The sequence below is a fragment of the Symphalangus syndactylus genome, chromosome 4 (genome assembly GCF_028878055.3).
Source record: "Symphalangus syndactylus isolate Jambi chromosome 4, NHGRI_mSymSyn1-v2.1_pri, whole genome shotgun sequence".
Lineage (NCBI taxonomy): Eukaryota > Metazoa > Chordata > Mammalia > Primates > Hylobatidae > Symphalangus > Symphalangus syndactylus.
In genome coordinates this window covers 89,692,484-89,719,781 of record NC_072426.2, presented here as the reverse complement: position 1 = coordinate 89,719,781, position 27,298 = coordinate 89,692,484, and the positions used below count along the sequence as shown (strand labels likewise).

Genomic DNA, 27,298 nt, shown 5'->3' with positions numbered 1-27,298 from the left:
TCACTAAGATTTTGCTTTCATTTGTTATACTGCAAAAACTGACTGATACAGGCAAGTTTCTTAACCCCCCACCCCAGGGAAATGGAGAGAATAGTGGTGCCTGCTGCAAATGATTGTTATAAGAATTTAGCACTTAGAACACTTTCTATCCTGTCGTAAGTGCTTAACAAGTGTTCGCAGTTGTTGCAGTAGCTGCTGCTGCTGTTGTTGTGTGTAAGTGTCTGGGTAAGCAGGTACCCGAGCTGGTAAGAGTGGGTGATCATCTACTCGGGTGTCAGAGTTAAAGAAGGAGAGTGGGCGGGCAGGTGTGTGAGTTGTGGAGGCACGTCCCTCAGCAGAAGTACTCGTTGATTCTCCTGCCCGCTTTGACTCCAAAGGCCTGAAAGTCCACACTGGAACGAGCTGAGAGCAGCCTGTCGGCCTCGCTGACACTGTGCCGGGACAGCTCCTCCAAGCCATCCTCACTGTGGCCCAGTCTCTCTAGGTTGACGTAGGTAACTGTGGCCTCAGGGGAGTCTCTGTTGAAGCACTTTCGGCAGCGCCTCTGAAGAGCACCACAGCAGACAAGCAGCGTGAGAGGCAGGGCAATGACGACGGCCACACTGATCACCACCACATTGATGAGCTGCTGAGTGTGCTCAGCATCCACCACTTCGTTGGTGGAGAAGATAACACACTGCTCCTTCCGGGGCACCAGGCCCTGCACGCAGACACACGCCACATACTTGGTCTTGGGCAACAGCCCAGTGATGGTCACTCTGGTCTTCCCAGGCTGCACAATCACCCGCCGCATGCTGTGCTGCCCAAAGACTGCGTAGAGGACACTGAAGGCAGTTGTGTTCTTAGCCTGGGGTGCCTTCCACACCAAGGACACACTGTGGTAAGTGTCCCCCACCACCTTCACAGACCTCACCATTCGTGCCTCTGAGGGTCCCGCCCGCCCATCAGAGAGCTCTCCCAGGGCATCCATCTGGAAGTGCTCGAGGGTCAGCTCCTCCTTCGTGCTGGGCACAGAGGGTCCAGTGGCCAGGACAGCGGGTTTGGGAATCTGGGGGACATGCCTGGCCACCAGCTTGTTGTTGTAAGCAGCGGCTTCCCCTCCACCGCCTGTCCTTGCCCATAGTGTCCCTGGGCTCCCACTGTGTTCTGTGGAAGTCTGCGGCTCAGTGACAATCAGGGAGATAACGGTCTCAGAGGCTCCCAGGAAGTTCTTGGCTTGGCAGATGTAGTCTCCGGAGTCAAGGTGGGACACTGCAGGCAGGCCCAGCAGAGTCCAGCTCGTGCCATCACTGGAGACTTCCTGGTGCACTAGGAGGAAAACAGGCATGTGTGGGAGAACGAATGGGCCCGTCTGCCCCAAGCTGCCTTTCAGGGCCAAGTTCACAGCCCCAGGTGGTGCACACTCAGGTGTCATCCTGAGAAAACACTGGCAGTCATTCAACTTTTCTTAGACTAGCCAAGGGGATCACTATTACCTTGGGCTCAAATGTGGGGAGCCTCTGGAGCCCCGGGCTGAGGCAGAGCCTAAGAATGATGCCTTCTAAATCTGACAAGTTCACACTATGGGTTTTTTTTGTTGTTGTTTGCTTTTTTCAGATAGTGTCTTGCTCTGTCACCCAGGCTGGAGTGCAGCGGTGTGACCATGGCTCTCTCCAGCCTGGAACTCCCAGGCTCAGGTGATCCTCCCACCTCAGTCTCCTGAGTAGCTGGGACCACAGGCACATGCCACCATGCCCAGCAGTTTTTTTTTTGTTTTTTTTTTTTGCGACAAGGTCTCACTATGGTGCCCATGCTGGTAACTCCTAGATTCCAGCAATCCTCCTGCCTCAGCCTCCCAAAGTGCTAGGATTGGGTGTGAGCCCCCAGCCAACCCACTATGTTCTTAGGGGCCCTGGAATTTTGCAAAGGTGATCAGCTAGATTGTGCTGGAATCCCAGTTCCTCCATGTATGAGCCTTGTAATGTAGCATTTAGCCTCTCAGAGCCTCAGTTTACTTATATGCAAAATAAGAAGGAAAATTGGGTTGCTCTTTGAAGTTCAATGTCATTATGTGCATAATACACTTAGCACTGTGCTAGACCCACATGAAGAGCTCGATAGATGGTAGCTCACATCATTAATTACTCCAGGTAATTCTGGTTTAATATTAAAACTGGGAAACTTATTATAAATATTAATACACTAAAAGAGGGTCTTCCACCAAAAAAGTCAGCTTTTTGTTCTCTCAGGGTGGGCCCTGAGTCTCTATAGAGTGGCTGGTGGGATATGATAGGACAGGTCAAGAGCCATTGTCATTGTTGAATCTGTTGTCACAGTGACTTGCCTCTGGGAAGCCCCCGTCAAACTCAACTCAGACAGATGGAAGCCCAGCTTTGCTTAGACAACTTCCCTCTGGCCCTGCCAAATCCCCATTTGGGGCACTGCTTTGCCCTCCCCAGTCTGGGGTCTCAGTGCAGCATCCCTGTAGCTCACATACCTGTACCATTAAGGGGCTTGCCATTGGCCCTCCTCCAGCTCATCTCCGGCCCAGGGACTCCGGTAGCTCCACAGCGTAGCAATGCTGTGCCACCCAAAAGGGACCTGATGCTAGCCACTCCTGGATGGAGCTCTGGGCCCTGGCACTTCCTCAGTTCAAGCTGGCTGAAGGCCACTCCGGCCAGGCTGCGTGGGCTGGCACATCTCAGTTCGGTCTCAATGAAGGCCAGCTTTGGGGCCCAGCCATCCAAAAGATGAACCAGGTCATAGAGTCGGCAGTCACATGCCCAGGGGTTGTCCTGTAGCCCTGCAGGGGTAAAAAAGAAGACAAGATATTCAGATAGATATTCAAGGTCCTCAGGCCCAGCACCCCTTCCCCTCTAGAAGGACAGGCAGGTCCTCATTCAGAGTCAGCAGAACTGGCCTCTGGACCCAGCTCCTTGCCTTGCTAGTAGTATGACCAGAAATTTGATTTTTTTGTGTTCAATAATAGCATTACTTTCTTTTCAGGGTTGCTTTAAACATAATCAAAAATAAATCATATTAAGTACTGGGTAGATATACAGCATACTGACAAAACTGGCAATTACTGTTGCCATTCTCGGACTGGTCCTTTCAGGCCACTGGCCAGGCAGTATTTCCACAATAATTGCAATATGACAAAACCCATTTCTAGAAATGCATCACTGACCCCTGATCCTTGATGCCAGTTCTTCCAGTATAAATGATATTTTCAGCATCATCGCAGCAATGAAGGTGGCTGCTCTGAGCCATGGTCCTTTTGACATAGGCTCAAATGGGCATAAACAGCAGGGTGAAAGGGCCAGAAAATCAAATCCTAGGCTATATCCCCTACTGTCCTTACTCTAAAATTGAACATTCTTACAAAACCGAAAGCAGATCACTGTACCCACTCTGTCAAAGAACATTATAGAGATGGAGGGGTACCACGTGCATATAAATGAGGGGTACTATGTGTCCTCAATTCTAAGGCACAATTCCTTCTTATAGGGTTACATTACTGAAATGCAAGATAAATGCACTTGATATGATGTCCTTTTAGTCCCCAAAGACTTATTGAATTTAATAGTATAGCTAATAATCAATGATATCTTATACATTCACATAGATATATTTAATACATCTGTCAAAGGGTTGGGGTGGGTGCATTCAGATCTGACTGTATATTCATGTCTCTCAGGTCTCTTTGAGTACAACCCGCGGGTGCCAGTTACTTTTCGCACCTCCCCCTCACCCCATCTCACCAGTGGTTGCTGCCTTGCATCATTGGTTAAATGCACTTAATGATACATCTGCTACCTAAGATTCATCAATGCCTGGCTCCAGTGGTGAGCTACCTGGCTTTCATTTTATCACAATAGGGCCAGAAAGAATGAACGTAAAAGGCAAAGTTAAACAACAGTGAAACTTCCACTTGCCAGACCGGCAAAAGTTAAACATTTTGGCCATTTTAATTGTTAGTTCCATGAATGTATACGTTTTCATCTCTTTTGTTCTCTGCTGTATTCCCAGCACCTAGAATTGGAAGGCATTCAAAAATATGGAGTCTCACTCATTGCCCAGGCTGTAGTGCAGTGGAGCAAACTCGGTTCACTGCAACCTCTGCTTTCTGGGTTCAAGCGATTCTCCTGCCTCAGCCTCCCAAGTAACTGGGATTACAGGTGCCCACCACCACATCCAGCTAATTTTTGTATTTTTAGTGGAGACAGAGTTTCACCACATTGGCCAGACTGGTCTCAAACTCCTGACCTCAAGTGATCCACCCGTCTCGGCCTCCCAAAGTGCTGGGATTACAGGTGTGAGCCCCCGTATCCAACCCAGATGGGTTTTTAAATGTCTAATATGCACACTCTGTGACCTAATAATTCCACTTTTCAGTTCCTATCCTAGAGAAACATTGATGTGCACAAGAATGTATTGCCAAGAATGTTCTCTGTTGCATCATAGGCGTTAACAAAATAATGGAAACAATGTAAAAGTCCATTAAAGGGTGAATGGCTAAATAAACTATAGTATAAATATATTTATAACATAGTGCAGATATAGTATACTATAGAATATTGTGCAGTAGTTTTAAAAATAAACTTGATCCATTTGTAGTAATTTAGAAAGATCTACAAGATATAGTGTTGGGTCAAAAAGCGTTGGTTAGTATGTATGACAAACTTTTATGTAAAACACACATATAACTTTCCTGAATCCATGTATGTATGTGTATATATGTATATACACATGCATACGAAATGTGTCTGAACAGATAGGGAGCTTGCATATAAATATGATAATAGTAAATACTTTTGGGAGGGGGTTGGAATAGGGAGAGAGGACAGAAGCGTCTTTAACCTCTTCTGCAATATTTTAAACGTTTGTATTTATTCATGTATGAGTTGTATAATTCAGATCAATTTTCCAGAATGAATTATGCCCCTTCTGTCATTCTCAGGACCAGGCAGGTGCCTTGGGCAGGAAAGGAGATCTAGTTCACATGGTAAGCTGTTGGTTTGTTAAGAACAGGAAGGAACCGAAGAAATAGCAGGTCTAGCTGGTGTAGTGTACTAACCCATTCAGCTCTGAGTTGGGAAATTGAGTCTCAGGGGCCTTCTCCTGGTTGTGTGACCTGGAAAGACCTCTCTTATGACTGGGATGTGAACTGCCACAGTCTGGCTTGTGGATTGAGCTCCTAAACCCGCCGCTCTTGTGGATCTCACTGTCTTTGCTGAAACCTGGAAGGAAGGTATGATTTCAATTTTCCAAATAAAGAATCGAAACTCAGGGAAGCGTGGTAACTTGCCTAAGACCCCAGGTGACGGTTGCCGCCTCTTACCTAGGACCAGCCTGGGGTGGTGCCCGGGAGGGAAGATACCGGTCTTCAGGTGAGCCCAGGAGACGATCAGCTCCTGCGTGAGCCTCATCAGCTGGTTGCTGGAGAGGTCGAGGAAGGTGAGGTTCTCCAGGAAGCGCGCGGCCTCAGGGGGCACAGCCGAGAGGCGGTTGGCCTGCAGGTCCAGTAGCCGCAGCTGGGGGGCGTCCCTGAGCGCGGCCCAGGGGAAGGCGGCCAGGCGGTTCCCCGGCAGCCGCAGCTCCCGCAGGCGTCTCAGGCCCCGCAGCATAAGGGCGTTGAGCTCGCTGAGGGCGTTGTAAGGCAGCCACAGCTGCTCCAGGAGGCTCAGGGGCCTGAAGGCCTCGCCAGGAACCCTGCGTATGGCCGTCCGCTCCAGGCGCAGTCTGGAGGTGTCCAGGGGGATGGACGCCGGGGGCAGGGTCATATCGGGGTCGTTGCACACTACTGTCCTGCTGGCAGAAATGAGGGATAGTTGAGCAAGGATCCTGCCGGGTCTGGGATCTCCCACCGCTACCTCCCTTCGCGAGGCCTCCAGTTCTGCCTGTTATCACCAGACACCCACACCAGAGTCCAAGCCATGACGGAGACCTGGAGAGGGGCCCGGAGCAAGCAGCCCCACTTTTCCCTTTGCAGAGGTCTTCCTCTCAGAGCCTTTCACAAGGGTCCCAGGAAAGTGATTTGGTCTTCAGGGTCCTGCAAGACCCCACCCTTAAACTGTTAGGACCCATAACAGCCCGCAGCACCCACAGTGCACTAAGAATGAACAGCATTAATAAATCCCATGATCACGTTGTGCACTGTTGCTTTGCAAATATGTGTTAAAAGTGTTCGCTTGGCCGGGCACAGTGGCTCACGCCTGTAATCCCAGCACTTTTGGAGGTGGAGGCCGGTGGATCACCTGAGGTCAGGAGTTCAAGACTAGCCTGGCCAACATGGTGAAACCTTGCCTCTACTAAAAAATACAAAAATCAGCCAGGCATAGTGGCGCACGCCTGTAGTCCCAGCTACTCGGGAGGCTGAGGCGGGACAATCGCTTGAACCCGGGAGGCAGAGGTTGCAGTGAGCCAAGATCACCCCACTGCACTCCAGCCTGGGCGACAGCAAGACTCTGTCTCAAAAAAAAAAAAAAAAAAAAAAAAAAAAAAAAAAAAAAGTGTTCGTTTGTTAAATTATACCTCAATTTTCGTAACTGTTTTGGTTTATCATTTAACAAAAAATATACCAAGGACATCAAAAATGAAAGCACCTCAAGTCTCTCCCACCTCTGGGGAGCCATGCGATGATCAAGGTGTTTAAGAGCCAGGACTTGGCAGCCCCACAGCTGGATTCACACCTGGGCTCTTTGCTTGCTGGCTGTGTGTCCTTGAGTACATTAGGTAACCTCTCTTTTCCTCAGTTTTGCCATCAAATAGACACAAGGTGGTTATGGGGTTTAAATGAGGCAATGCGTGTGGAAGCCCAGCACATTGCCTGCCACCCTGCATGAGCCCAAGGGTATGGATCGCTGTCATCAATGTTTGCATCTCAGCACTGCAAGTACATCGGGTCAGTCTTATCAGCTCTTCTATCCAAACCACGACTTCTTAAACCTTATTCTATTAAGTTTGAGACTAAAGCAGAGGATAGAGAGATAATAGGAGGCAGTCCCTGCCCTCAAGGAGCCTACATTTCAGGGCTGTTTTATACTACGTAAACCGAAAACAAAATCCTAAGCCCCCCAACCACTGAACAGGCCCGTCTAAGGGAGGTTGTTCTCTTGTAATAGCATAACCTACTGGACACATCAGGCTTCCCTGGAGGTGCACACACATATCACCAGCATCCCTCAGCATAACTCATATACTCCACTTAAAGGCAGCTAGGCTGGGCTTGTTTTTTCTTATAAACAGTGTCCACAAACAGCACGGATATTCTTACTCGCTCCTTTTGAGCAAATATACATGGAACTCCTACTAACTGATGGGCAATTCAGAAGAGAATCAGCCTCATAGCCCCTGTCTCCATACAGTGTGTAATCTAGCTCAGAAGAAAGAGCATTTACAGCAATGATATTTCCAGATACTAAAATAGGTTTGGGCAGGTGTGATAGCTCATGCTTATAGTCCCAGCTACTCAGAAGGCTGAGGTGGGAAGGTGGCTTGAGCCTAGGAGTTGGAAGCTACAGTGAGCTATGATTGTGCCACTGCACTCCAGCCTGGGTGACAGAGCAAGACCCTGTCTCAAAAAAAGTAATACAGGTTTGGGTATTGCAAGGAGGAAGGTCTGGACGCAGGTGAGAGAAAGACAGGTGATTGGAAAACTTCTCTTGGATGGGAGAGAAAACGGTAAAAGGGGGATTTAAAGGAAACCATAAGAACCCAATGCAAGCCTACACCACAGCTCAAACCTCCAGCACAACTCCTGGTGGGGTAAAACCAGAGGCAAACTGGGACAAACAGCATGGGCACAAATCCATTCAGGTGCACAGCCCAGCTCCTCCCAGGCAACCCCAGTGCTCACAGGCACACACTTCACAATACAACAGCTCAGACATAAAGGCTGGGCTCTCTGAGAGGCCCAGGTTAGAGAGGGATCTGAGGAAGGCTTCTGAGATGCAGAAGGAGCTTTGGTCTAACTGCACAGTCTGTGCCCATAGCCACAGGGGACCTCAGGGCCTGCTACCACCTTTCATGGCCTCATAGGACCCTCCATGCAGATGGGCTGGTGCATGTTAGCCATGGGATGGTCAGGCGGGTAGAACCAAGAGCTCTGGCTTCAGAGGAGGGAATGCCCACTGACTTATATTAGTGGCCCTGGAAACTCATTTTCCATCTTAAGGCTAACTCTGCTGCCTGGAACTTATCACTGGTCCCTGCCCATGGCAGCATCACCAGATAAGTGTTCTGAATACTGAATCGGAATGCCTGGGTTCCAGGACCGGTTTCGTCAATGATGCTATGTGGCTTTCAGCTCTATGCCTTCTATGGGTGGTAGGAGGCTTTTTGTCACTCCGGTGACTGCCCAGGCTGGAAACAGCAGCCTGTTCAGGGCTCAGCCTGGCTTCTCTTGGGGACAGGATCCTTACCCTCCATATGAGTTGATGCATTAGACACTTGGGCTACAATGGAGCTCATTCTGGTTCTCAGATCATTTGAGGTGTCTTTTCTTAGTGGTTCTTCTCCATTCTCTGTCTCCTCTCATCCCCCAATCAACTCGACATTCATTGCCAAGATTATTAAAAGGGTAGCTCCGATAACATTGTTCCTAGGATCAGAAACCATCAGTGGCTCAGAAACCATGCAGAGGTCTTTAATGGATAAGCTAAAGAAGTTGGAGAAAAGATGATTTAAAGGTTGCTAAAGAAAAGAAGAAAATGAGCAGTAGTGGAAGAGCAAGGGTCCACAAGCCACAGTGGCATGGGAATGTCCCGATGGAAGGAGAGGAGGAGAGAATGGAGGTACTCTGAGGGATCAGACAGAGGATGGGGAAAGTCAAGGAAAAGGCTGGGGATGGAAGGAAGCATGCTTGTCATGGGATGGGCACTCCTGGCTTTTTGGAGCACTCAGAAAAAGGGATTGAGGCTGAGGCTCCTGGGATCTGGCCAGCAAAGATGGAGAGGAGGAAGAGAATGAGAGGCAAGTGGTCCCATCATGGGTGGGGTTGTAGGAAATGCCTGGGATATGACTGAACATTGTAGAGAGGTCAGGCAAGAGAGTGCAAGTGGCCTGGGAAAGAAGGGGCTGGGGAAATATAGAAAAGAAGAGGGAATACAAAAAATAAAGGAGAAGAAAAAGCAGTAAGGGAGGAGATTTCCTGGACCTTTAAGGAGGGCTCTTCACCAGGAGCCTGGAGGAGGACTTAGGAAGGACTTCCTAGAACTGACATACTTGTGCCTCACCCTCGGGCCCATGTGTATAGATACCTGGTACCTCTCGGACAGAGTCACCCCCTTGCTTGCTGGAAAACAATGCAGCACAGACCACCCCATAGGATCCCTGGTCCTCAAGGGCCAAGGGAGATGAAGATCTCACCCAGGGCCCCAGCTCCAACTCCTCCCAACCCAACCTAGCTGGCACAGCAATGGAGGCTGGGCTGCCCATCCCACACACCCGGTACCATACCTGGCCTTGCTGCCATCACCCATGATATGGAGGCTGCAGCTGCATTGAGAGGGGCAGAAGCCCCGGGCCTGGGGGGGCCACCCAAGGGCCAAGAGCCAGAGCATGCCTAATGCCACCCTCATGGCTCCTGGCTCCTCTCTGGCCCGGGCAGGGGCCTGTCCCTGGACCGCTCCGTCCCACAAGCCCAGCAAGCCCAGCAAACCCAGCAGCTGCCCACTTGCTCGCCAGCCCCTTACACCCCCTCCTGAGGCCATCGGATAAACATGGACAGGCTGGGGATTAGGGAGGGGAGTCCCAGCCGCAGCACTCAGCGGCTTATTGCTTTCTGAATCACTCAGTCCTGAGGGTGGGGGCGGGGGACCCCCTTCCATAGCAATAGACACAGGCCCAGAGAGGCCAGGGCACAGCAAAGCAAGACAAGTAGGCAGCTTTCCAGAGGCGAGCAGTCATGAGACTGTCATCTGCAAAGCATCCCATCCCAACAAGGCCACGGACAACACAGACTCCACTGGAGTGCCAGGGAAGATGGAGAAAGAACTCCCGCCTCAATAAGGGCCTTTGGAAATTCTTTCCTGTGACATCGTCTCATAGCAAAAAAGCAGTGAAATGAAGCAACTCTTCCTGACGGTGCTAAAGGCATTGGAAGGAGGCTAAGCTCTGGACCCAGGCTTCCTGGGGTCAAATCCCAGCTGCTCCATTAATGGGCTGTGACCTTGGGTGAGTCACATGATCTCTTGGCCTTTGTGTCCTTATCTGACAAAGAGAAATAAAGTTACTCCATGCAGGGTGTTTGTGAAAATTAAACTCAAATTCCAAGGCCTTGACAGCCTGTGGGAACAGAAGCTCTCTCACAAGTTGTAAGTGCCCAATTTCACTGGTACTTATAAGACCCTGCTTACAGAGGAACTGGACAGATTCAGATATTTTGGGGAGACATCAGAGGTGTCTCTCATGAGCCCACAAATTGTCCCAGGCTGCCAGGCAAACAGCTGCCTGCCTTGAGTGCCCCATGGGTATGGACTCAATACAATGCTATTTCAGCTGAGCCCTTCTGGCCATTACTACAAATGCCAAAGGTGGAGACGTCTCCACATAAGGGACAAGAGCACCCCTCTCCTCAATGGACTGTACTCCAAGGAGGGCCCCAGAGAGGTAGCTCAGAGAGTTCTTAGAGAAGGCACTTTCAGGTTTTTTTGGAGACAGAACCCCAACCTCTAATAAGGGCCTTTGGAAATTCTCCATCCATAAAGCTTTGTTTTGCTTTATGGTGACAGGGTTGCTCTGTCACTCAGACTGGAGTGCAATGGTGTAATCATAGCTCACTGTAGCCTCGAACTCCTGAGCTCAAGCCATCCTCCTGCCTCAGCCTCGCAAGTAGCTGGAACTGCAGGCAACCACCACCATGTTTGGCTATTTTTAAAAAATTATTTTTTGCAGAGTCAGGGTCTTGCCATGTTGCCCAGGATGGTCTCAAACTCCTGGCCTCAAGCGATCCTCCTGCCTCAGTCTCCCAAAGTGCTGGGATTACAGGCCTGAGCCACTGCACCCAGCCTAATTTCCATTTTTACCTATTCTCTCCTAACCCTATCTCGCCCCGCCATATCTTCTCAAGATGCCGGTGGGGACTGACCAGGGATGATTCCCAGTAGTAGACAGTCGACTCATTCATTGGTTCTTCACATTTGACCCTGAGGCATTGTTCTCTGGTCCAGCATGCCCTACCTATGTTGTTTGGCTTTTCTAGAAGGTTCCCCAGTCCTTCATGCCTGTGGCTCCAGGCAGGCCTAGATCAGTGAGGTATGACCTGCAAAGATATCTGGGGCCCCAGTGCACACATAAAATGCCTAGCTCCGTGCCAGGTCTGTTTCAACAATACTGGCTTCTCATTCTTTCCTTCCTTCCAATGCAGCCAGTAGGATTTTCTCAGTGCTTCCCAACTATACCTTCTCCTCCCCAAACCCAGCCACCAGCTTGCCTGTTCCCATATCTCTGCTTCTTCCTCCTTGTGTCTTTTGCCCAAATGAACTTTACCCTTTAATCTTGGCCTTGCCCTGCTTTATCTTCTCTCATGAAGGCTTTTGTGATCTTGAAGGCATGGGAAAAGGACTGACATATGTATTAACCAACACCATAAGGTAGAAATTGAGAAAGAAGGCCAGGCGTGGTGGCCGATGCCTGTTATCCCAGCACTTTGGGAGGCCGAGGCCGGCAGATCACCTGAGGTCGGGAGTTCAAGACCAGCCTGACCAACTTGGAGAAACCCTGTCTCTAATAAAAATACAAAATTAGCCGAGGATGGCGGCACATGCCTGTAATCCCAGCTACTCGGGAGGCTGAGGCAGGAGAATGGCTTGAACCGGGGAGGTGGAGGTTGCAGTGAGCAGATATTGCGCCATTGCACTCCAGCCTGGGTGACAGAGTGAGACTCCATTTCAAAAACAAACAAACAAAAAAAGAAAGAAATTGAGAAAGAACAGGGAACGCTCTGGAGGGCACAACCATAAGCTCAGCGCTGCGGAGGGATTAGGCTTCCATGTAAGTGAGGACTCATGAGAGGAAAGGCCTGGGAAGTGGGCGTTCCTGGAACATAGCGGGTTGCTCTACCAGGTGAGTCAGAAGATGCCACTGAAAAGTGCCTGAGCCTGAGGAATAGGAGATCGGCTTTTGTTCCAGCTCCATCCATAAATTACTGCATGGCCTCAGGCAGATTCTTAACTGCTTTTAGCCACAGTTTCCTCATCTGAAATGGAAAGGATAATAGTATCTAATTCATGGAGTTGTTTGTAGGACTCATGAGAAGATCCCCTAGCACAGTGCCGGACCTCACTCAATATTAGCTATGTTGCTGATAGTGCTCTGGAGCTTGGTTTCTTTATCTGAAAATGAATTAAGTTGTCCTAGATCAGTGTTTCCTGGTGTAAATTTTATCATGAGCCAGAGCATAACAGTGCATAAAGAGCCAGTGTACCAAGAAGTCATTTGTAGCAGCCAAAGCTCTTAGTGGGGCCGGCAAGGCTGGGCAGGTTCAGGGGTGGAGACTGACAAGACAGCAGCCCCTCTGTTCTAAGACAGTGTCCTAGGACATTTTTTATGCTTGTGTGGCTCAAGTGCTCTATGGGAGACAGGAAATGCAGCCCTGAGGTTTATATTCACGATATCTAACCAGGACTTATACAAAGGCTACAGACAAAAGACATTGACATTGCAGAAAAGTAAACGGAAGAGTCCAGTGGTCCCACTCCAAGGCACATAGCTAGTTAGTGGCAGATTCAGAACCAGAACTCCATTTTCTGGTCCCAGTTGGGGTTCTTCCTCTGACAGCAGGCGACTTCCCAAGCCTCATCCTTTCCCCAGCGCTTTGGAGTATACTCATGTGAGCCTGAGGACACACACACACGGGCACCCGGCTTGTCGGGAACAGCTGGGGCTCAAATCCCTCCTCCTGCTCCCCTCCCTTGGTTATGCAACTCTTTTCCAATTAGGCTCTCAGCCACACACCATTTGGATTCCCCGACCTTAATCCTGTGCAATGGGGCTGAAATGAATGAGACAGGGCTCCATTCTGGCTTCACAAAGGCTGCATTGTCCAACTCGTGAATGGGTTCCTTCTGCTTGGGCCAAGAGGACCATTTGCAGCGGGGAGGCATCCAGAAACAGCCCAAGGTCCAGCATAATAACCTGCATGTGCCTCCATGCACATGGGATGGCCCTTTAAAAGGGAGGCCCTGGCTGTGGGAAGCCAGAGACAGCTGGGCCACTGGCAGTGAGGGAGAGTGAGGATGGCAGAGACCAGTGCCCTGCCCACCGGCTTCGGGGAGCTCGAGGTGCTGGCTGTGGGGATGGTGCTGCTGGTGGAAGGTGAGCCAAGCAGAACCTGGGGTGCAGTGGGGGCCCAGTGGGTTCTGAGGACCCAGGCCACCAGTATGGAGCTGGCAAGGAGAGGAGAGAGGTCCCCAAACCCAGCTGGGTGTCGGGTCCCCTTGGCTGCCTTCCCCTCTGTGCCTGGACTTGGGGTGTGTTCTGACAGATGAACCTGTGAGGTGCAGCACACTACCCACTGGGAGCAGAGAGGAAGCCAGGCAAGGGTCAGGGAGGGAGGGACTTTGAGAGGGGACATCTGCCCAGGAGATGATCAAGAGCCAGGCTTTAGGACTTTTCATGTCCCTCCAGCCGGGAGAAAATTTAATCCACTCCTTGGAAATCCTGCTAAGAATCCCACATAGGATCAGTCCCCCAAAAGGCTCTGGGGACAGACAGCTCTGCCACCTGCTCTGTGTGGGTGGAACCAAGTCCCTTCAGCTCTCTGACCTCAATGCCTTGACATTGCGAATGAGTGGTTGTAAAGATTGAATGGGATACTGGGTATAAAGTGCTAGCCTAAATAGACTCTAGGGTATATAAGTTCATTCACTCCTATCCTCTCCAGCCCCACCACTATTTTCACTGTGTCTACTCCTATGAGCCTAAGCACTTCCTCTCTGGAGGCAACCTGGGTCCGCGAGGTACCTACCTACCTCAACCTAGAATCCCTAAGATGCTCACTGAGGCCAGAGCTAGAGACAGTGACAATCCTGAATCTGGGCCAACGCAAGCTAAGTTGATGGAGAATGCAGCTTTGGTTCAAAGCAGACCCAGAGAAATCATCAGCACGTTCTCTCACCTAATGAGAACTGACAATGGAGAGGAAGTGATAGTCATTAGATTGGTCCTGAAGGTTCTCGACACGACTATCTGGTGGCCCCAGCCCGTGTCTCCCTTTCCTGAGAACCCTACAATCTAGCATCCTTCCAGGTCCTCAAACATGCCATAAAATTTTACCACTTTATTTTTTGGAAGGGGTTTAAATTTACATTTTTGTTTCGTGTTTGATGATCAGAAATGTCATTATATATACAATGCTTTGGTTTTTATTTTATTTTTAAAATATTTTTAAAATTTCAGTAGCTTTGGGGGTACAAGTGATTTTTGTTTATATAGATGAATTACATCGTCACAAATTCTGGGATTTTAGTGCACCAATCACCCGAGTAGTGTACATTGTACCTAATATGTAGGCTTTTTAAATCCTACCCCCTCTCCCACCCTTCCCCTTCTGAGTCTCCAGAGTCCATTATATCCTCTGAATGCCTTTGCTTACTCACGGTTTAGCTCCCACTTGTAACTGAGAGCAAACAGTATTTGGTTTTCCATTCCTGAGTTACTTCACTTAGAATAATGGCCTCCAGCTCCATCCAACTTGCTGTAATGAGACATTATTTCACTCCTTTTTATGGCTGAGTATTATTCCATGATGTATATATACCATATTTTCTTTGTCCATTCATTGGTCAGTGGGCACTTACATTGATTTCGTATCTTTGCAATGGTGAATTGTGCCGCAATAAACATAGATGTGCACGTGTGTTTTTGGATGGATTAAATGGCAGATCTACTTTTAGTTATTTAAGGAATCTCTATACTGTTTTCCATAGAGGTTGTATTAATTTACATTTCCACCAGCAATGTATAAGCATTCCCTTTTTATCACATCCATGTCATCGATCTATTGTTTTTTTGACTTTTTAATGATGGTCATTCTTGTAGGAGTAAGGTGGTATCTCATTGTACCATAGCATGTCTTTGCACATGCTATTCCCTCCTGGAATGCTCTTCCATGCACTGTCCCACAGGTAAGTGCTTCTCATAGTTTTGAAGGAAGGAATTTTTCCTGTTCCTCACTTTAGATAGGGGAAACTGAGGTTCAGAGAGCTTAAGGAGCAGCAAGCGAGGCAACCAAGCCAGAATTCAAGGTCGGGTCTCTCTGCTGCCAGAGTACGCCCCGTTCATGTTCACTTCCATGCCTGGCGTCCTGGGCAGCTCCCAGCTCTAACATCGACTCTTTTCCTTGGAGCCTCTCTGACTTTTCTCTACAGTCCTTGGATAAGGCATTTTGAAATCCAAAAGGCCTGAATTCAAGTTCCAGCTCCACCGCTTACTAGCTGTGTACTTACGGCAAGTTAGCTAGTGTCTCTGAGCCTCAGTTTCCCAGCTATAAATGGAGAAGAGAGTATCCAAGTGAAGACTGAATGAGATGACTCATATAAAGTGCTTATCCTGGTGCCTGGTGTGTGCTAAGTGCCCGGCAGGTGTCAGCGATTATGATTGTTATAGCATGAAGCGTGCTACCCTATATTGATTGTCTTCCTTGTCTGTCCCGGAGGTTGCTGATGCTCCATCCACCCTACGCACCCTGTTCTGACCCCAGCTGGGCCTCAGAAGCCCCAATGCCAGCCCCCACCCTTCCTTTCAGCTCTCTCCGGTCTCAGCCTCAATACCCTGACCATCTTCTCTTTCTGCAAGACCCCGGAGCTGCGGACTCCCTGCCACCTGCTGGTGCTGAGCTTGGCTCTTGCGGACAGTGGGATCAGCCTGAATGCCCTCGTTGCAGCCACATCCAGCCTTCTCCGGTACCAGCCCCCTCCCCAGTCCATAGGCTCTGGGGTCCTGCCTGGGGCCTGACCTCTGGGCCCTGGGCAGCCAGGCCAAGGGTATTTTTACTACTTACAGAAAATTGGCCAAGGGCAGAGGGTGGGCAGGCTAAAATGGGCTGAATTCCAGATTGATTCTGAAGAACGACAGCTGATTTCTGGAAGACAGGGGTTGCTGAAACCTGATGAAAGAGATGGTAGGCTGTAGAGATCAATGGTGTGGGTTCTGTAACCAAGCAACCTAGGTTTGCATTCTGGCTTCAGCATTTCTAGTTCTGGGCTTCTTCCTTAAATCAGGTATTATTTCCTAACTCATATAGGTGGTTGGAAGTATTTACTTCTATTATGTGTAAATAACTTAAAATAATGCTTGATACCTAGGACTTTAAGTAAATGTTTGTGAACGCAAACAGGGTTTTGGCTAGTGTCTAATACCTCCTTATACATAAACCAGGGTCTTCCATCACTGCTTCAGAAGGTGTTTGTAAAATTGTTTTCTGAAGCAGACTGGACATTCTCATTCTGGTTTTGGACACTACAGACGGAGGCTGGAGCCCACCTGGATGTGCATGCTCAGTGCTGACCAGCCTGGGGGGTCTGCATCAGTGAGAATTCTTCCTCCCACGGAGAATTGAAGTTTCCACCTTTGCTTGGCCTTTTAGGCTGGGGAGGCCTGGGATCTCCTCTCTGACTTTGCCTTCATCTTCTGTGTGACCTTGGCTTCAGTATCTTTGCCTCTTTGAACATCAGTTTCCCCGCCTATCAAATACAGGCATGAGCTCTCCTGTGACAGAGGGATCTGATCACGCAGAGACAGCCTATGGCCCAACCGTGGTGCAGTCAAAGTCACCCAGCCTGGAGCATGTGCGTTGGGCTCCACCCCTTCAGCCCATTTACTTGAGCTCTAACGCCTCACAGGAAAGACACCGATATTAAGGCCCTCTTCGGAGAAGCAGGGCAGCATTCAGGAACACACACTCCAAGCTGTACTTGACAGGTGTGGGAGGTGGAAAGGGTAAGAGGAGAGAGGTCACTGGTGCCCAGTGTCTCCCACAGGCGCTGGCCCTACGGCTCGGACGGCTGCCAGGCTCACGGCTTCCAGGGCTTTGTGACAGCATTAGCCAGCATCTGCAGCAGTGCAGCCATCGCATGGGGGCGCTATCACCACTACTGCACCCGTATGTATCTGGGCTCCTCGAGTGGAGGGACACCGATGCAGTGTGGAGAGGATAAGAGGCAGGGAGGGGCAGTCAGAACTAGCTACTGCTCCACGTTTCCCAGTACAGGGAAGTGTGGGTGGGTGTGAGTGTGCATGCATAGGCACTCATTTCAGGAAAGGAAGGAAGGTGGGAGAGTGTGCAGGAGAGCTGTTGAGGCTCTCTTGCCATTGCCGCAACCTTGGGCAAGTCAGGGATCCTCTCTGAACCTTAGTCTCCTCCTCTGCGAAATGATTTTTTTTCTTTTTGAGACGGAATCGCTCTATTGCCCAGGCTGGAGTGCAGTGGTGCTATCTCGGCTCACTGCAACCTCGGCCTCCTGGTTTCAAGCGATTCTTTTGCCTCATTCTCCTGAGTAGCTGGGACTACAGGCACGTGCCACCACACCTGGCTAAGTTTTGTATTTTTAGTAGAGATGTGGTTTCACCATATTGGCCAGGCTGGTCTTGAACTCCTGACCTCATGATCTACCCACCTCAGCCTCCCAAAGTGCTGGGATTACAGGCGTGAGCCACCGCATCCGGCTGAGATTATTTTAATAACCAATTTCAGTTTTATTTTGAAAATCAAATGAGATCAGGGATACAGAAAATGCCCTTGCAGACAGGCACTACTGAGGCGCAGAGAGGCTGTGTGTATGTGTGTAGCTGGGCATGCTGGCACCCCACACTTCCATAAGGCTTCATGAAAACTGTCCAGCTCTAGATTTCCCAAGCTGCACTGTCAAATACCATCTTCACAATTGGCCATAACAGTGTACGAACTGCTCCATTTTTCCTTGATTTTTTTTTCTTAAAAGTGACTCATTTTTTAAAATGTAAAGACCTGCTACAAGCTCATTCTAAACATCTGCGAAATCACAGGTTTAATGTTCTTATAATTTTAATACAATTAAAATAAAAACCTGTTCACCAGAGACCATCTAGAACCCTGTTCACCACCAGGGGTACATAAACATGTTTTGGGGAGCTGTAGCTCAGCTAATCCTCCTAGCAAACCTTCAGCTCACAGCCTCGGAAGCAGAGGCACAGAGAAGTTAAGCAGCTTGCCTCGCTACTAAGGGCAGAGCCAGCACTGGGCATGACCTGGTACCTCCAAGTCCTGAGCTATGAATTTGCCCAGCACAGAGGCTGCTGTGAGGTCTATGGCCAGCACAGCCTCAAACCATGGCATGGCCTCTTTGGAATCCACAGAACTTCCCTTGCCATAGTCACATGTACAGCCCCCTTCCCTGCAAAGTCACTGCCCCTCATGGGTCTCTCCTGTCATATACCTCTCTCCAGGCCAAAATGCTGCCATCGGTCTCATCATTTTGAGTGGCGATAGGTTAGCCCTCCTGTCCACCTGGCCTCGGAGTGCTTCTCTCACTACTTACACCCCAGCCCCCGCCCCTAATGCTCCCTTGGACCATCTTACACACACACACACACACACACACACACACACACAAAACACCGCCATCTCAGACAGCAACAGGCTTCTCTGCCTCAATATAGAACAGTTGATCCCTGTGCCAGAGGCCTTAGATCAAAGCCCTTTCTATACTGAAAGCATGGCAGAGCAGTGTGAAGGCAGGCAAAGGGGAATGAGGAGGACTGAATTCATCTACTCCATCCCTGGGTGGTTGTAGGCATGTCACCTTGGCCATCTGTCTCTAAAGCTGAAAGTCTGAGGCAGCACAAGGATCCAGGTAGATATTAATTGTTGTGCCCACAGAGAATTGCTTGAAACCAGAAGGCAGAGGTTGCAGTGAGCCGAGATGGCACCACTGCACTCCAGCCTGGGCAACAGAATGAGACTCCGCCTCAATAAAATAAAAAAAAATTAAAAAATTTAAAAAATTTAAAAAAAAAGAAGAAGAAGAAAAGAAAAGGCCAGGCACAATGGCTCATGCCTGTAATCCCAACACTTTGGGAGGCTGAGGTGGGCAGATTACTTGAGGTCAGGAGTTCAAGACCAGCCTGGCCAACATGGTGAAACCCCATCTCTACTAAAAATACAAAAATTAGCTGGGCATGGTGGCATGAGCCTGTAATCCCAGCTACTTGAGAGGCTGAGGAAAGAGAATCGCTTGAACCTGGGAGGTGGAAGTTGCAGTTAGCTGAGATCACACCACTGCACTCCAGCCTGGGTGACACAACAAGACTCTGTCTCAAAATTTTTTTTAAAAAAAGATAGGAAGAACTGACATCTTAACTACATTGAGTCTTCCTATCCATGCACATAATTATCATGCCCACAGTTGGGATGGGAGGTGTCTTAGTCTGCCCAGGCTCCTATAATAGAATGCCATCGACTGGGTGGCTTGAACAATAGAAATTTATTTCTCAGTTATTCAGGCTGGGAAGTCCAAATGCCAGGTGTCAGCATAGTCAGGTTCGGTGAGGGCTTGCTTCTTGGTTTATAGATCTTCACCTTCTTGCCACGTCCTCACATAAAAAGAGAGAGATTGTCACTCTTGTGTTCCTTCTTTTATTTTTTTGAAACAGTCTCACTCTATTGCCCAGGCTAGAATGTAGTGGCACCATCTCAGTACACTGCAACCTCCACCTTCTGGGTTCAAGCAATTCTCTACCTCAGCCTCCTGAGTAGCTGGGACTACTGGCGCATGCAGCATGTCCAGCTAATTGTGTCCCTTCTTATGAGGGCACTAATCACATCATGGGGGCTCCACCCTTATGGCCTAGTTATCTCCCAAAGGCCCCACCTCCAAATGCCATCACATTGGGGATTAGGGCTTCAACATATAAATTTGAGGGGACACAAACATTCAGTTCATATCAGAAGGTCACATCCAAGCAAACTCCATCTGGAGCCGTATCAGTAGAAGCAAAGTGTCAGATGAGGGAGGTTGTAGACATGCTCTTCTCTCCCGATCAAAACCCATCTGGAGAACTGTCCTCTGCTCTGATATCTTATATACAAAGGAGTATGACAAATAAACAGTAGACAGAGGAGGACACCTGGGAAGTGCATCCCGAAGCCAGATCCAGGAGGAACCACTGGATGGGAAGGACCCAATTACACTGCAGCAGAGAGGGAGGCTTCAGGGAAGGGACTAGAGGAGGTCAAATCAGCATGGCTGGTTCACATCAAAAGATGCTGCTGGGACCCAGCCTCTGCCATTGGCACTGAGATTGAGCCCCAACCCCCAAGTCAAGCATTCTCAGAGGGTGTCCTGGAAGCAAGGGCACTGGCCTGATTCTGAGCAAGTGCTGAGGATGGTGGTAAGTCCAGACTTCTGCCTCCATCCCCTGTGACCCTCACCTGAACCCCTGCCTATGCTTCTTCCTGAACTTTGTCTCTGAAAACATATCTGTCTCTTTGCCACTCCCTCCTTGTCTCTGTCCTCTGAAGAAGATGGTAGAGTGTGTCTATTTGGAGACCTTCACCATCCATTATCTATTTCATTCTTCATAACAATCCTCTGAGGCAAGGATTATCATTCCCACTGTGGGTGAGAATACTGGGGCTCAGAGAAGCTCTTCACTTGCCTGAGGCCCTGAGTTATTAAGCATCAGAGCTGGGGTTCCCATTTTGGTGAGTTGCTTAGTTAACCCCTCTGTCAACCTCAATTTTTTAGACCGTGACACAGGGATAAGAAAACCTCCTTCTGGCAGAATGTAGTGGCTCAATGCTATAATCCCAGCACTTTGGGAGACTGAGGTGGGTGGATCACTCAAAGGGACACTCTTCCAGATCGGGAAGTCCCATTCTTTCTCACTCTATCAGGCCATCTTCTCCTCACAACCTCCTCTTCCTCCTCTGTCCTGTGCAGGCAGCCAGCTGGCCTGGAACTCAGCCATCTCTCTGGTGCTCTTCGTGTGGCTGTCTTCTGCCTTCTGGGCAGCCCTGCCCCTCCTGGGTTGGGGTCACTATGACTATGAGCCACTGGGGACATGCTGCACCCTGGACTACTCCAAGGGGGACAGGTGAGGTGGGAGGAGCAGCTTCGAGGCTGCTATCCATGGGAATCTTGGCTTTGAACTCCTATGACAAGGGTGCCCCAGCTGAAAATCCAAATGGGGAAATGTCAACGTTTGCCAGACAATCTCAACTCCTTCGTCATGATACCCACCTGCAGGTGGACAGTGGGACTGGAAGAAACCTGTTCTGAAAACTGGCCAGATGATGGGAATGCTATGAAAATTGGGACCCAGAGTTGAACCCAAAAAGAGACATCATACAGGGAGCCATTGGCTTGTGTCAGTGATAACAGTCACCAAGCCGCACCACCTCTTTGCCATTTTCGGCACAGTCGGCCATCATGGCTCTGACCTCATCAATTTCTAGAGGGAGCCATGCCCTTGGTACAATAGATTCAAAGAACATTAAGGTCCTTGCATTGGGAGGGAATGCCCTGAGCATATGCTATGAGGCAGTCCCTGGAGAAATAGGACTGAATGCGTGAGGGTCACCACCCTCATTGGGCTCTTGTTCTGGTACTGCCCCATCAGGCGGCTCTAGGGAGACAAGGGCTTAGGGGGATCCTTTAGGAACTGCCTTGAGGAATGGTCACATGGGCTCCAGCCCCTCTTGCTTCCACCAGAGCCAAGTTGCATTCATCTGCTTTACCCATGGTGTTTAATCATGAGGCATCTGCACTGGATGACAGGCTTTCCAGGTGATGCATTCTTGAGAACGCCCCGCCTGGTCCAAGTGTCCCTCTGTGGCACTCCCCAGCCAGGGTCCAGTCTTTCCAGCTGCCCCTCCCTGGTGGACAGCTCCAGGGTGACATAGTCTCCCCTTCAGAAAATGGGAATCTGTCTCCCTGGGACTCCCACCATTCCCTTCACCTCCCCATGACCACTACCTGGGAACCCAGGTTCTTCTATGGTCCCTTCAACCATTTCTTCAGTGACACAGTATCCAATCTTCCTGTTATCCAGTCTCCTTTTAAAACCTTTGGGCCTAGAATGCTCCTTGAATGTTCCTTCCTCTTGGTCCACTGACATCCCCACCATTGGGTGAACATGTTTCCCAAACTAAAATTTCCCATTCTTCATGCTTGGGGGACAAACAGGAAAGCAGGGCTGAGCACTTGAACAAGAAAGAGGCCTCTTCCTCCTCGGAGCTCCCTGGCTTCTAAAGGCAAGTTCTAGGGGGACCTCGTAGCTCCTGGCTCCTAAAGGGAGTTCACCTGGGACCCCCAGGAACAACCACACTGAGTGCTTGTCTGAATGGAGCATTTCCCCACATCTGATCATCTAGAGCAGGGCTGGTGGGTCCTTGAGGGCAGCTGGCCATCCCTGAGAGGTAACCCCAATCCTCCACCCACTCTCCCTGTAGAAACTTCACCAGCTTCCTCTTCACCATGTCCTTCTTCAACTTCGCCATGCCCCTCTTCATCACGATCACATCCTACAGTCTCATGGAGCAGAAACTGGGGAAGAGTGGCCATCTCCAGGTAAGGTCCCCCTCCCGGAGTGTTATCTGATGGTGCAGCGCAGCTCCAGGCTCCTGGTGTCCCGAACGAAGAATTGGATGTGACACACACAAATAGCAAAGCAAATGTTCATTGCTTTTGCAGCAAAAGCTTTTTCAGCACAATATTACACTCTCGGAGAGGGGAGGGTGGACCGATCTTTGCGAAGTGAGATCAGCACCAATTTGGTGTATTTTGGGTTCTTTTATACGTTTATTTTTCTTCTCTTCCCAAGGCTGCCTAATCTCTAGCCAGCATCTGCCTTTTGATTGATAGGTGAGTTGCTTAGTTACTTTGGCCCTTGTGTGCTTGCCAGTCACCTCCATCCCATAATCTTAAGTACATGCATGATATGCAGTCCATATGCATCAGCTTTAATAAGCTTATTATCATATGGGGTCATTTCAAGGATACTTTTAATCTCTAATGCACATGCCCATCTCTGATGAGCTGTCCCTGACAGGCTTGGTCCAGATCTAGCTGGCCATGGGAGCTTCTTACTCACTTTTTAATCTTATTTGTGTTTTGGTTGCTCAACTTCTGTTTCTTGTCTTGCTTCTTGCTCACCGCCTCTTCATCTTGCTTCTGCTTCTACTCAGTCCACCCTTTAACCTCCAATTCCCTCTGCTATTCTCCTGCCTCAAGAGCAGCAGAAATTTCTCGGTTCCTCTCAGGGACACCAGGGAATATGAACAATGTGACAGACAGCAACCAGGGGTTTTCTGCATTTTCAATGATCAAGAGAAAATCCAGCTTGTGCACAGCATAGGATGTTAGAACTGGAAACCACCCTCCCTTTGCTCAGATGGCCAAGGCCTGGGGAGCAAGAATCGGGACTGCTCAGATTCACACAGACCCGGTAATTCTGGGGACCAGGGTTCCCTACCGGACACTATCTGTGCTGTTCCACTTAATTCGTGCCAAGGATCTGAGGTTTGGCACAAAGTTACAGGCTTTTTAAATGCTACTTTTAAACTGCTTTGAGATGTTTAATTTAATCACAGTCGCAGGGTGGTGCCCAAAAGATAAAAATCAAACGTATAAGCACATTTGTCCAAGAAATACAACACTTCAAAATAAGTCCTCCTGGCCATTTTTTAGTTTCTGCATTACTATTCCCTTGCCACAGTTTTATTTTAACTTGGTCACCTGGATGACCTCTTGCAAAGGAGTCGTAACAAGCGACAAAGATTAGAACAAATTCAGATCTTAATATTATTTCATCTTTGCAACCACTCAATGAGGAAAGAGGTTTTCTTTTTTCTTTTTTTTTTTTTTTTTGAGATGGAATTTCACTCTTGTGGCCCAGGCTGGAGTACAATGGCGCGATCTCGGCTCACCGCAACCTCCGCCTCCCGGGTTCAAGCGATTCTCCTGCCTCAGCTTCCCGAGTACCTGGGATTATAGGCATGCGCCACCACACCCAGCTAATTTTGTATTTTCGGTAGAGACGGGGTTTCGGCATGTTGGTCAGGCTGGTTTCGAACTCCTGATCTCAGGTGATCCGCCCGCCTCTGCCTCCTAAAGTGTTGGGATTATAGGCGTAAGCCTTCGTGCCCAGCCTTTTTTTTTTTTTTTTTTTTTTCTATTTTTCTTTTTTTTTTTTTTGAGACAAGGTCTTACTTTGTTGCCCAGGCTGGAGTGCAGTGGCAATCTCGGCTCACTGCAACCTCCACCTCCGGGTTCAAGCGATTCTCCTGCCTTAGCGTCCCTAGTAGCTGGGATTATAGGCACCTGCCACCACGCCTGGCTAATTTTTGTATCTTTTGTATCTGTTGGCCAGGCTGGTCTTGAATCCTGACCTCAAGTGATCCACCCACCTCAGCCTCCCAAAGTGCTGGGATTACAGGCTTGAGCCATCGCACCAGTCAGAAGGAAGTCCTCTTATCCCTGTGTCGCGGACTAAAAATTTGAGGCTGAGATGGGGATTAACTAAGCAACTCACCAAAAACCACACACCTGGATTCAAACCTAGGTCTGGGACTCCACCACGCATGTGGTCAATCACAGTGCATGAAAAGAAACGCTTTTTTTTTTTTTTTAAGTCACTTCATCTGCCACTTTATTTATTTATTGTAATTTGGAAAAGGACTGTGCAAATCTATTTTAGCTGGAGCCCCGATGCTCCCCCGAGGTCAGACGGAGAGAAAGGGCTTTGCTGGGACCAGAATCCAGTCCCCTGGCTCCCAGCTGGCCCCTGGCACAGGCGCCGCCTCTAGGCTGTCCTCCGCGATGCCGGTCCCAAGCACTGTCTGGAGGCGCAAAGTTCACATTTATTGGAGGCTCAGGCAGCCAGGAGACAAGGCTACCACCATGATCTCCTCATTTTTCTGGGTTGACTTTAAACCATTGTCTCCGGTGGGCATCGCCAAGGTCACACGCAGGGGGCCAGGGACCTCATCCCAAGCTGAGCGGCTTCCCGAGACCGCACAGCCTCCCCAGGGGATTCCACGTCTTACGGCCTCCGCTCCCGGGAGGGCCCTGTAGTGCTGAGCTCCGTTGTTTGTTGTTGTTTTTCCCCCCCCCCAATAAGGGACAATTAAGAGGAAAAAAAGTCTCTTGGTCAACATATTTTAATAATCCAAGATGGAAGAAAATATGTTCTCTTCCAGCTTAATCACCCGTTTTGTTAAAGAAAGGTCAGGGAGAAAACAGGCAAGAACTTCAGCGTCAGAATTTGCACGTCCGCGTGTCTGTGCGGGGCTGGAACCTGGCAGCTCCTGCTGAAATTAAAGCGCGAGTCTTGCGCCCCCTCATGGCCCCAGGCGGCACCCCAGTATCTCCCGCTCTCCGGACAAGCCCCTTCCCCGCTGATTGTATTTCCCATTGGGAGCCCAGACAGGGTGGGTCGCCAGGTGGCTGTAGCTGTGGATGACGAGTTGGTTCTAGGACTGAGGCCTGACGGCAGCTCAGCTTGAGGCCCCTTGAGCACGCAGTCACAGAGCCCAGGATTCCTCTTAAAGAGCACAGACCCGGGCCAGGCACAGTGGCTCATGCCTGTAATCCCAGCACATTGGGAGGCCGAGGCAGAAGGATCCCTTGAGCCCAGGAGTTCGAGACCAGCCTGGGAAACGTAGTGAGACTCCCTTCTGTATTTGACAAACAAACAAAGAGTACAGACCCAGGAGGAAGGTCATTATCCACCCAGTCTCGGCCTCCAGCCACGTCAGGTATTGTCAGGCCATTTTACAGACACAGCAGCTGAGGTCAGGCAAGTTTAAATAAAAGGCTTAAGGTCACCCAGTCTTAAAACAACAGAGAGGCCCATCTGGCCCCAAGTTCCCCTGCAGACTCAGCCCCCTCCTGAAGCCTGGTCCATGCTGCCCAGCCCTGCTGAGCACTGACCTGGTTTTCTCGGCCACATGGGGCTGTGGGCCACCTGGAGCAAGCTGACATCTGTGACAATTTCTCCCCAGGTAAACACCACTCTGCCAGCAAGGACGCTGCTGCTCGGCTGGGGCCCCTATGCCATCCTGTATCTATACGCGGTCATCGCAGATGTGACTTCCATCTCCCCCAAACTGCAGATGGTACAGATATTTATAGTACCTAAAACTACACCCCTCTCCGTCTTTGTTCTCTGTCTAACCTCATCTCACTTTCTGGATTTATGGCCTCTGTGTCAGTCTCTTCCTCCCTGTGTTTCTTCCTTTGGATACTCACAGTGCATAGAGCATTAATTTGCCCCCTAATCCCCCACCTCGTTCCTGAGTCATACCAGGCTGCTGCTTGACATTGCCCAAACCTCATGTGAGATGACAGGGACAGCCAGCCAGATGGTGCAGATAAAGACTCTGTGACTAGGGGTTGAGATTAGTCCCCAGGCTGGGAGCAGGTGGGTCTGGACAAGAGTGTGGCTCCATGGACTCCGTGAGCCATGCATCTCCACTAACTAGTCAGGGTAGGCTCCAAGACTGCAGAACTAAATGATTGGCAGCTGTAGGTGGAGGGTGACTGGGGTCGCCAGGTGGGACCAGAGAGAGGATCAGTGGCTTTGAAGCTTCTTTTCTGGACCTTTCTGCCACAACAGGTGCCCGCCCTCATTGCCAAAATGGTGCCCACGATCAACGCCATCAACTATGCCCTGGGCAATGAGATGGTCTGCAGGGGAATCTGGCAGTGCCTTTCACCGCAGAAGAGTGAGAAGGACCGAGCCAAGTGAGCTTGCTACCCTGGACTGAGCCCCAGGCCGGGAAGCTGTTCCAGGAGTCCTGCCCAGCAGCCTCAGTGGCCAAGACCAGACACACCCACCTTCCCCCAGTGGCCCCGTGGAGCCTGGCCCTAGGCTGGACAGAAGGATTCAGAAAGACACCAGGCTGCACAGAAAGAGCCAGATGGACCTGAGTGTCGGTCACAGCCCTCTACACTCAAGGCTGAGAGGCCTCAGGAAAGTCACTCCTTTTTAAAAATAATAATAAATTTAAGGGGATACAGTGCAGTTTTGTTACATGGATAGATTGCCTAACGGTGAAGTCTGGGCTTTTAGTGTAACCATCACCCTAATAATATACATCGTACCCATTAAGTAATTTCTCATCCCTCACTCCCTCCCACCTTGTCACCCTTCTGAGTCTCCAGTGTCTATTATTCCACACTCCATGTCCATGTATACACATTATTTAGCTCCCACATACAAGTGAGAACATTTGGTATTTGACTTTCTGTTTTTGAGTTATTTCACTTAAAATAATGACCTCCGGTTTCATCCATGTTGCTGCAAAAGACATGATCTCATTCTTGTTTATGGCAGT

The 27,298-nt window shown here is 49.6% G+C and overlaps 2 protein-coding genes across 5 annotated transcripts; one reads left to right on the top strand and one right to left on the bottom strand.

Annotated features, from left to right (window-relative positions):
* On the bottom strand, positions 1-9,677 carry LRIT1 (leucine rich repeat, Ig-like and transmembrane domains 1). The gene is made up of 4 exons (XM_055274021.1): positions 9,439-9,677; positions 5,321-5,787; positions 2,477-2,782; positions 1-1,308 (listed from the first exon to the last, which is right to left on the bottom strand). Exons 1-4 carry the CDS (start codon positions 9,558-9,560, stop codon positions 332-334), a joined length of 1,872 nt encoding a protein of 623 aa, XP_055129996.1. The 5' UTR covers positions 9,561-9,677; the 3' UTR covers positions 1-331.
* On the top strand, positions 6,754-27,298 carry RGR (retinal G protein coupled receptor). 4 transcript variants are annotated; one of them, XM_055274022.2, is made up of 7 exons: positions 6,754-6,883; positions 15,728-15,884; positions 16,962-17,083; positions 20,901-21,054; positions 22,412-22,529; positions 25,964-26,077; positions 26,578-27,273. In XM_055274022.2, exons 1-7 carry the CDS (start codon positions 6,775-6,777, stop codon positions 26,707-26,709), a joined length of 906 nt encoding a protein of 301 aa, XP_055129997.1. In that variant the 5' UTR covers positions 6,754-6,774; the 3' UTR covers positions 26,710-27,273. The 4 variants fall into 4 exon arrangements, with proteins under 4 accessions (XP_055129997.1, XP_055129998.1, XP_055129999.1 ...); XM_055274023.2 differs by lacking the exon at positions 6,754-6,883 and adding an exon at positions 13,083-13,296 and having other exon boundaries at positions 16,950-17,083; positions 26,578-27,294; XM_055274024.2 differs by lacking the exon at positions 6,754-6,883 and adding an exon at positions 13,083-13,296.

Coding starts and splice junctions, on each gene's coding strand:
- LRIT1 (XM_055274021.1), bottom strand. CDS start 9,560: ATGAGGGTGGCATTAGGCATGCTCTGGCTCTTGGCCCTTGGGTGGCCC. Junction 2,783..5,320: donor CCACCCCAGGCTGGTCCTAG/GTAAGAGGCGGC, acceptor TTACCCCTGCAG/GGCTACAGGACAACCCCTGG. Junction 1,309..2,476: donor CAAGCCCCTTAATGGTACAG/GTATGTGAGCTA, acceptor TTTTCCTCCTAG/TGCACCAGGAAGTCTCCAGT.
- RGR (XM_055274022.2), top strand. CDS start 6,775: ATGAGGCAATGCGTGTGGAAGCCCAGCACATTGCCTGCCACCCTGCAT. Junction 6,884..15,727: donor CAGCACTGCAAGTACATCGG/GTCAGTCTTATC, acceptor CCTTCCTTTCAG/CTCTCTCCGGTCTCAGCCTC. Junction 26,078..26,577: donor TCTCCCCCAAACTGCAGATG/GTACAGATATTT, acceptor CTGCCACAACAG/GTGCCCGCCCTCATTGCCAA.